Genomic DNA, 10,339 nt, shown 5'->3' with positions numbered 1-10,339 from the left:
TAGGGGGTGTTTCCCAACGTGCCCTATCCTCTGGCGGGAAGGGGTATGATGCTAATAACTTTTTAGGAATTAACAGTTTTTATCGGGGGAAACCCACGCATCATCACACACTTCATTTAATTCCTCAGATGCAGGAAAAACTACAGGCAGTTTTTTCTCACCCAACATAATACCCTTTTTAGTGGTACTGGTATTATCAGAAATATGTAAAACATTTTCCATAGCCTCAATCATGTAACGTGTGGCCCTACTGGAAGTCACATTCGTCTCTTAATCGTCGACACTGGAGTCAGTATCCGTGTCGGCGTCTGTATCTGCCATCTGAGGTAACGGGCGTTTTAGAGCCCCTGATGGCTTTTGAGACACCTGGACAGGCACAGGCTGAGTAGCCGGCTGTCTCATGTCATCAATCTTTTGTAAAGAGCTGACACTGTCACGTAATTTCTTCCATAAGCTCAGCCACTCAGGTGTCGACTCCCTAGGGGGTGACATCTCCATTACAGGCAATTGCTCCGCCTCCACACCATTTTCCTCCTCATACATGTCGACACAATCGTACCGACACACAGCACACACACAGGGAATGCTCTGATAGAGGACAGGACCCCACTAGCCCTTTGGGGAGACAGAGGGAGAGTATGCCAGCACACACCAGAGCGCTATATATATACAGGGATAACCTTATAGAAGTGTTTTTCCCCTTATAGCTGCTGTTTTATTAATACTGCGCCTAATTAGTGCCCCCCTCTCTTTTTTAACCCCTTTCTGTAGTGTAGTAACTGCAGGGGAGAGCCAGGGAGCTTCCCTCCAACGGAGCTGTGAGAGAAAATGGCGCAGGGTGCTGAGGAGATAGGCTCCGCCCCTTTTTCGCTGACTTTTCTCCCGCATTTTTATGGATTCTGGCAGGGGTTAAAATACATCCATTTAGCCCTGGGGGTTATATGTGATGTATGTTTGCCAGCCAAGGTGTTTTTATTGCTGCTCAGGGCGCCCCCCCCAGCGCCCTGCACCCTCAGTGACTGCAGTGTGAGGTGTGTATGAGGAGCAATGGCGCACAGCTGCAGTGCTGTGCGCTACCTTGGTGAAGACTGATGTCTTCTGCCGCCGATTTTCCGGACCTCTTCTTGCTTCTGGCTCTGTAAGGGGGCCGGCGGCGCGGCTCTGGGACCGGACTCCGAGGCTGGGCCTGTGTTCGGTCCCTCTGGAGCTAATGGTGTCCAGTAGCCAAGAAGCCCAAGCTGGCTGCAAGCAGGCAGGTTCGCTTCTTCTTCCCTTAGTCCCTCGATGCAGTGAGCCTGTTGCCAGCAGGTCTCACTGAAAATAAAAAACCTAAAACTAAACTTTCACTAAGAAGCTCAGGAGAGCCCCTAGTGTGCACCCTTCTCGGCCGGGCACAAAAATCTAACTGAGGCTTGGAGGAGGGTCATAGGGGGAGGAGCCAGTGCACACCAGGTAGTCCTAAAGCTTTACTTTTGTGCCCAGTCTCCTGCGGAGCCGCTATTCCCCATGGTCCTTACGGAGTGCCCAGCATCCACTAGGACGTCAGAGAAAATATAATATGAACAAGTTAAACAATATATAATAGTATATAAAGAAATAAAATGTATATAGAAAATAAAAATAAATACTGTGTCAATGGCTAACACCATTATGCTGTAAGTGCTGCCATCTTGTGGCTAAATATTAAAAGTACATTATACATCCAAACCGAGCCAAATAAAACCAGCAAACTCCTATTAAATACAAAAAAATACAAAAAATCTAAGATGGATACCTAATCTGAACTGATAACAGCTAACCAGCGGATAACGGGGGTAATTCCAAGTTGATCGCAGCAGGGTTTTTTATAGCAATTGGGCAAAACCATGTGCACTGCAGGGGAGGCAGATATAACATGTGCAGAAAGAGTTAGATTTGGGTGGGTTATTTTATTTCTGTGCAGGGTAAAGACTGGCTGCTTTATTTTTACACTGCAAATTAGATTGCAGATTGAACACACCCCACCCAAATCTAACTCTCTCTGAACATGTTATATCTGCCTCCCCTGCAGTGCACATGGTTTTGCCCAATTGCTAACAAAAATCCTGCTGCGATCAACTTGGAATTACCCCCAACATCCAATGCGTTTCACCACAACGCAGCTATGTCCTGTCACTCAGACACATTTTGTTAGAATCTGGAAGAAGCGCAGTTCTGCAGCTCCTGTTCAAGCGGCTGTAATCAGACTCCTGGCCAAGGCCACAGGATTGATAAGCAAGGCTGCAGATAAGAAATAATATGGAAATTCTTACATTATCAATTGGGGGCTATGGATTAGTATGTTGCAGACTGTAGAGTAATGATTTGGAATTGAGAATTTACCATGAGACATACCAGCCACTATTACATACAAACACAAACTGTCCCTATTTGTGAACTTACAGGGGGTGGTGCTTATGGGGTAGTGGGTGGGGCTTCATTGGAAAGTTTGTAGAAATATTGTGTAAGCTAGTCAGCAGTAAAATTCATGATAATACAGATATTCAGTAGCTGGTTTTCTCCATGCCAGTAAGAAATATGGCTGCCTGACTGCAGTGATGCGAGCAGTCGGCCATTTGTCTATGGACAGGTATATAAGCCCAGTGCACAGCCACATCAGTGGCAGTTGACAGTTGAAGCTCTGGTGGCTGATACTATAGTCTTGCCTTGGAAGAGCGAGCTAGTGTGCTTTGGCAGCTAGTGTTCTACTTCCAGCGTTTATCTTGTTGTTCAGAGCACAATAAAATCTGTGATTTTCCTGAACATTTTTATTTTTTTATTTTTTTCTATTTGGTGGATTTATTGAACATCTGGAGATGAGCCGGAGAATGGAGCTGAGACGGCTCCTGGAGGATCAGAGGAGGTGGAGCCGTCACGGAGATCATGGTAAGTGAGATTTTGGGGCAGTGATTTCAATCTAAAGAGCAGATTTATCAAAGATTGGAGAGAAATTAAGTACTAAGTGATCAGCTTCTAACTGTCATTAAAATAACAGGAGCTGACTGGCTGGTACTTTATCTCTCCCCACATTACCTTTCTCCAAGCTGTGATAAATCTCCGCTATGTCCTCTCAGCCTGTGTGGCATGCGGGTGGTAGTTGGAGTTAGCTGCACATTAGCTATATGTCCTGCCTTACACTTTGTGGGAGATTCCTGAAAGCTTGGGGAGAGATAAAAAGGTCTATGTACTAAGACTTGGAGAGAGATAACGTGAAAGGAGATAAATTACAAACCAACCAGTTCCTGTCATTTTTCAACACACAGCCTATAACATGGCAGTTAGGAGCTGATTGGCTGGTACTTTATCTCATCCACTTTATCCCAGGCTTCATACATAGACCCCAATATACCAACCAATCAGCTCCTAACATTTTACAGTCAGAGGGGGAGATATACTAAGCCTTATCCTTAAAGTGATATAGTGGATACAGATAAAGCACCAGCCAATCAGCTATGTTACAGGCTGGGTTTGAATGATGACAGTTAGCACCTGATTGGCTGCTACTTTATCTCTCTCCAAGCACCGATAAATATACCCCCATGCTATGTTACCCTGGGTAGCATGCGGGTGGCAGCTGATGTGGCCCCCATACATCAGCAATAAATTAGGGCAATTTGGCATTTTGCAGATCATTCTGTAAACAAAATCCACAATATATGGGGATCACAGATCGCAGATTCTGACCAGTGATTGGTAAATCAGGTTTTTAAATATGTTGAATTTCACAGATCAATTAAAGCTGTAGATTGCTGGTGTATGGTAACAATCAGCAGATTTGCAGACCGTTACTAGTAACATGATGAGACTTTCCAGATTCAGCAGATCTGTATTTGCTGAAAATGATCTGCAATCACTGAACAATATCTGTAATGTATGGGGGCAGATTGGTGGATTGGGGAATCTTTAACCACTTAACTGATGATTTTTCTCTCTAAAACCATTCGTAACAGTGTTTTCCTTAAAAAAAATGTTATTAATATAACTTAAAAAGTATTTTTTTCCAGTGTTATATTATACTCATCTGCAGAACGTATCTCCTTGTTACACACTGGGGGACACAGTGGGGTGGGGCGGGCGCATGTGATCTGACCATGCTGCACATTATCTCTATGCCCTGCCACACACTTTTTATATTTACATAAACCATCCGACCCTTATGGGTACTGTTCAGTAATAATACTGGGGCTGAGGATTTGGGATCACACGTAACACAAGGCTGATTTAGGATCTATTGAGCTGCCATCTCTATTCAGTTGCTGGACCAATAGGGGGGGTGACGCAGTCTGATAACAATGCAATGTGCTCCGAGTGCCAAAATGAACTGGCAATGGGGTGTGATAGATAGTGAAATAAGAAGATCATGGATGGGTGTGAGTGGTGCCGCATTAAACCCTGTGGAGGCCCCTAGGCAGCCGAAATCTCAGAGCCCCTCTCACAAACTATCTCAATATATATTTAATTTTACCAACCAACAGTCTACGATCTGGAAATTGTAATGTGAATCTGAGGTCTATGGTTTATGTACTTTACAGAGTATGGAAGATATGTGGGTCAGGTTGGAGGGATTACATGCATGGGCTGGATGGAAAGTTTTGGGGTGGAAAGAGGAGTGTGAGCAGATAGTGGGGAGTGTACGGGGTCCCGGGTTGGGTGAGATGTCACCACCAGCCATGAGAAGGTGCAGGGTGAGATAGAGGACATGCCCGGATGAATTGTGGGTGTGAGGTGCTTCTGCTTATATAGGCCTGAGAGTGCGCTGGTGCAGGGAACAAAGCAGGTCATGGTGCAGACTAGGGAGGAGGGACGCAGTGATGGGGAACTAATGCAGAGGGAGAAATAGGAGCTGACAGTTGAGCTCTGGGTCCAGCAGCTGAACAGAGATGGACACGGCCAGCTTGGCCCAAAGTAACATGGTGTCTCCGAGTTCACAAAATCACCAAGTCATTGTATGATGTAAGGGGTTTCTCATACTCAGCCCTCAGGACTGCTGACAGGTCACGTGCTGCAGACCCCCTAGCTGGGGCACAGGTGGGCTCATCACTCGCTGTATCTGTCACATTTCAAAAGTTGCAGCACATTCATTCCTGACTGACACAGTCTAGGGAAACACAGGTCTGGAAAACATGACCTGTTAGGGGTGCTGAGGACCAAGTATAAGAAACACTGACCTGAACCATTAGAGCTCAGTCCTCAGCAGGTTTTCATTTATAGACTAGTTCAGTATTTTTAGATGATTTTCCCATTCCGCTACTCACTTATGTTCCTTACAGGCTAGCCCAGACTCTCCCACAGCCCTCACACCCTTATTCCCATCTCTTTATTACCCTACTCCCACCTATTCTACCCCCACTAATGCACCCTCACATGTAGCCCAATCTCCACTCTGAGCCGCACTCGTTCCTCTGGTGCCTTCTCATTTAATCCCCCTCCGACCACTCATAGATATTATAGGGGCTCCTTGGGATACTTATGGTGGATCTGTCTGAGAATCACAGGGTTCTGGTCAGCGACTGATCGTCTGAATGTCACACTCACTGGTATTACCATTCCCTACTCCGCTGCAGACACACACATCAGTACTCACTCATGCAGCTAAATGCAGCTAATTGTACTGCTGCTGCTCATTAGAAACATCCAGCGCTGCCTCCCTTCTCTGCTCTACTTAACCCTATTTGGAAAATCTACACCTGGAATACATTTCTAGCGTCCTGCCTGAGCACCCCAGCCAGTTTGCATATATTTGGGCACCTTGGGTTTGTCATAACGAGGCCTCCTCCACTATATCCCCTGCTTAGATCTGATATTTTATCACTTAATGATTTGTCATGCCAGCACTCCCCCTTCCTCCTCCCTTCCTGCGTGCACCCCTACCAACATGCTCTTCTTTCTCCCCCTCCTACTTTTTACCTCTCATTTCCCCTCTTGTCGCTTTTCTTGTCTCCCTATATCGCTTCTGTTTAGTGCAGCTCCCCTCAGGCCTTCTGTTCTACCTGCATTATTCTGTGTCTTTTCTTACTGGAACACCTAGAGATCCATTCTCCCAATGAGAGCGGCTCCTTATTGGTTCCTTTCTTGCTTAGTGCTGTAATATTGCTCTTAATGGAAATTTCACTTACAAAAATAACTATAATAAATGAAACAACTCTTATTCTGACAGTCTCTTACAGTGTAACACTATCAATGATATACCAAAATGTTTACTGTAACTCAAGTTATTGATCGGCAATTGATTGGTACATGTTATCGATAGGTAATTGTTATGGCTACTATATAAGGTATATCTTTTCAGATGATTCAACGCAGACCGTATTTGAGGAGAGACTGCGGTCTGAGCGCCGAAGAGGTGAAATAAGATCTCGTCAGGACACCCAGGAACATCTGCAGAGGCCTCAGAGGGAGCACAGACACCGAAGCCGTTCTCCTCTTCCTGCTCCTGAGATAGCACCAACAGACGGACCAAGTCCAGATCCTCTCCCTGGTCCAAGTCATCTACAGCCAACGTCTCAGCAGCCAGCGGAGAATAGGCAGAATCTCTCGGACATGGTGCACGAGATCGTCATGCAGATGATGACAGCCGCTGAGGAAGCCGACAATGAGCAGAATATCCCGGCCATCTTGGAAGAGATCATCGAACAGAACAGGCCAGCTGTGGTGGAAGAGATGCACAGGCAGAATGTCCAGGCCTTGCCGTTAAAGATCAGATTTTTCCAATCTACCATCATTGCTGGGGATGAAGCGACACAGTCATGTGCTATCTGTCTGATGCAGTACCAAGATGGGGAGCGAGTGTCTACCCTGCCCTGCAGCCACAAGTACCATCCAAGCTGCATCTTACAGTGGTTTGCAACACATTCCAGCTGTCCCCTGTGCCGCGGAGAGTGCATCCCAGGGCAAATTGAGTGTTGGATCTCCTGAATATGGTAAGAGGAAGATCTAAATTACCACCTTCTCTAGATTCCATACCACCTCCTCCATTCTACTTTGGGCCTACTGCCCACACTGCTCACCAGGCATAGCGCTCGCCTATTGTGCCATTCTATTGGGCCTAATGCCCCTTTTATATTGCCCGGGCCTAGTGTCTGCCTAATGATTCCCAGGCCTAGTGCCTGCTATGCCCACGGGCCTAGTGCCCGAACCATGGTGGTCTAGGGTGGGACCGTCTGGATTTACCCATCCTAAGGGCTGTGGCTGGACCAAGCTTGGTCCAGACCCGCCCACCACTTGGTATTGCTCCCACTACCTCCGGCCTTCCTGGAGTCTTCACCTGGGCAGTGGTGGCCAGTAAAAGCTATTTTACGTCACACACAACTGTCACAGGACTTCAACGTTTTCACATCTGCTGCGTTGCGCCGACTTATTTATCCTGCGGCCTAGCACCGGATGAAGCGATATCACAGCTTAGCACCGACTAACAACACCTGTAGCCTAGCGCCGACTTATCCAACCTGCGGGCTAGCGCAGGATCAAGAGATACTACGGCCTAGTGCCGACTTACCAGACCTGCGGTTAATCGCACAATGTAATACTACTGGGCATTGTGCCCTTGTCTATACCAACCTTGTCGTCCACATAGTAGCTTTGGGCTTACCGCCCACTGTGCCCTGGCCAATTGTTGCCTATATGTGGGACTTTGCTGCCATGGGCCTGTTTCCTGCCTACCTGAAATGATCCCAATGCTTTGGGCCTATTGCTCACCTACCTAAGAATCTTACAATAAGCTTTGGGCCAAATGACCACGGGACCCCGACCTATTGCTGCCGTTAGGGGCTGAATATTCTATCCACGGCGAGCTGACCACGTAGTGTGCAGCTCTATTGGGCCTTCTGCCCACACTGCTCACCGGGCCTAGTACTCGCCTATTGTGCCATTCTATTGGGCCTAATGCCCCTTTATGTCACCCGGGCCTAGTGCCCGCGTAATGAATCCCAGGCCTTGTACCTGCTATGTCCACGAGCCTAGTGCCCGAACCCTGTTGGTCTAGGGTGGGACCGTCTGAATTTACTCATCCTAATGGCTGTGGCTGGATGAAGCTTGGTCCAGACCCGTCCAACGCGTGGTTTTCGCCGGAGGTGGGATGTCTCCTACCACCTCCGGGCTTCCTGGAGTCTTCACCTGGGCAGTGGTCGCCAGTAAAAGCTCTTTTCCGTCGCACACTACTGTCCCAGGGCTTCGACGTCTTATCCACATCTGCGGCGTAGCGCCGACTTATCCAACCTGCGGCCTAGCGCCGGATGAAGAGATACCACAGCTTAGCCTTGACTTACCAAATTTGTAGACTAGCGCCGATTTATCCAACCTGCGGTCTAGCGCAGGATGAAGAGATACTACGGCCTAGTGACGATTTACCATACCTGCGGTTAATCGCACAATGTAAGACTACTAGGCCTTGTGTCCTTGCCTATACCAACCTTGTCATCCACACAATAGCTTTAGGCTTACCGCCCACTGTGCCTCAGCCTATTGTTGTGTATCTGGGGGACTTTACTGCCATGGGCCTGTTGCCCGCCTACTTAATATGATCCAAATGTTTTGGGCCTATTTCCCACCTACCTGAGTTTGGTGCCTGATGACCATGGGGCCCAGACCTATTGCTTCTGTTGAGAGCTAAATCTTCTATCCACGGGCCTAGTGCCCGCCTAATGTGCAAGTCTATTGGGCTTACGGCCCACACTGCTCCTCGGGCCTAGAACCCACATATTGTGCCATTCTATTGGGCCTTATGCCCCTTTATGTCCACCGGGCTTAGTGTGCACTTATGCGACCCAGGCCTAGTGCCTGCTATGCCCACGGGCCTAGTCTCACACTCTGGTGGTCTAGGGTGGGATCGTCTGGATTTATCCATCATAAAGGCTGTGGCTGGACCAAGCTTGGTCCAGACCCGTTCTCCGCGTGGTCTTCACCAGAAGCGGGATGGCTCCCACCACCTCCGGGATTCCTGGAGTCTTCACCTCGGCAGTGGTGGCAAGTAAAAGTTCTTTTCTGTCGCACACCGCTGTCCCAGGGCTTCCGACGTCTTCACTGACAAGCGTCGGATCTATGATCTTCACCCGGCGGGCGGCGGTGTGTAACAGCTCTTTCCCAACTGCCACCACCCTCCAGGACTTCCGGCCCCTTCCCCTGCGTCTTCTATCTTCAATCTTCGGGAGCTCTTCACTGCTCCCTCCCGGCCGACATACTGCTCACCCATGCCCGGTGCTGGCTGATATAAGCCAGTGCCAGGAGGCGGGGCTATGATGTAACGAGCCAGGATTGACTCGCCGCCGCCACTCGATGCAGGTACGCTGCCATTACACATGTGGAGCGGAAGTGGTTATTCACCAACGCCTCCATGGCCGCTGCTGAACTCTGCAGCCAGTTGGGCAGGTGGGGACTGGACCAGACACGGCCCAGGTCCCCAGCGCTGCCTGGTTCCACTGCCAGATCCTTCCCCATAGGACGGCAAAAGGATCCCTCTTGATCCCAGCCCGTCCCAGGCAAGGAAGAACAGAGCACATAGTAGCAGGTCCAGTGACTGCGCTAGTACACTGGGCATTGCTACACATGTGCAGTACAGGTCCATGACATTGATCATACTACGGTATTAGATTATCAGTGATTGACAGTCCGATTACGCTTGAGGGTGGGGAGGGGTGGCAACAGCCTGTTTCTCAAAATGGATTTGTGTCGCCCAATGTTTTTAGGGAGGGACTAGGCCAGGATTATCCGCCTGAGGTTGTAGATTTCATGACTCCTTCATAGTAGACGCGGTGGCTGACTTGCGCGACTCCTTGGGTCACTCAGCCGGCCGTTAGTGTTGCAGAAGATCCGATACTGCCTCCTAGGATGTAGCTCAGATCAGTAATGCATGCAGGAGGCTGTATTACCATATTAGCGCTACCACTGCTGCTTTTGTATGAGCAGCAGATATAGTTCCTCCGTCCACATCTGAATCAGGCCCACTGTGCTCCTACTGGCCAGTGGCCATCTTATGTGTGGCACTGGGGGAATCCTTTGCATACCCCACAGCCGTCCTGCTTTGGATACGATAGTCCCGCTTTTCGGGAACTGTCAGGCTGTCCCATCCGCGGGCCGCAATGTCCCGGGGTGGGGGGGGGGAGTTAGGGGGAGCACTCCAACCCCTGCTCTGCATAGCATACATGCCATGTGCAAGGAATCTACCAGGGCCTGATTCAGGAGGCGTCTTATGTAAATAGACATAACCTGATGGCTTCTCTGATCTGCTGCTGTTCTGAGCATTGTACCACCTGTGTTAGCATCGGTCATCTGAGTAACCCTCAGGCCTTAACGCACCAAGAAAACGGGTCAGACATCACTGGCGGAG

The 10,339-nt window shown here is 48.7% G+C and overlaps 1 protein-coding gene across 1 annotated transcript; it reads left to right on the top strand.

Moving 5' to 3' along the window:
* The first annotated feature begins 2,655 nt into the window (after positions 1-2,655).
* On the top strand, positions 2,656-8,474 carry LOC134948850 (E3 ubiquitin-protein ligase ARK2C-like). Its single transcript, XM_063937098.1, has 2 exons — positions 2,656-2,904; positions 6,308-8,474. Exons 1-2 carry the CDS (start codon positions 2,835-2,837, stop codon positions 6,931-6,933), a joined length of 696 nt encoding a protein of 231 aa, XP_063793168.1. The 5' UTR covers positions 2,656-2,834; the 3' UTR covers positions 6,934-8,474.
* The last annotated feature ends 1,865 nt before the right edge of the window (positions 8,475-10,339 follow it).

This window comes from Pseudophryne corroboree, chromosome 8 (assembly GCF_028390025.1).
Source record: "Pseudophryne corroboree isolate aPseCor3 chromosome 8, aPseCor3.hap2, whole genome shotgun sequence".
Taxonomy (NCBI): Eukaryota; Metazoa; Chordata; class Amphibia; order Anura; family Myobatrachidae; genus Pseudophryne; species Pseudophryne corroboree.
This window is presented reverse-complemented; position numbering and strand designations above follow the sequence as displayed.

Coding starts and splice junctions, on each gene's coding strand:
- LOC134948850 (XM_063937098.1), top strand. CDS start 2,835: ATGAGCCGGAGAATGGAGCTGAGACGGCTCCTGGAGGATCAGAGGAGG. Junction 2,905..6,307: donor GAGCCGTCACGGAGATCATG/GTAAGTGAGATT, acceptor ATATCTTTTCAG/ATGATTCAACGCAGACCGTA.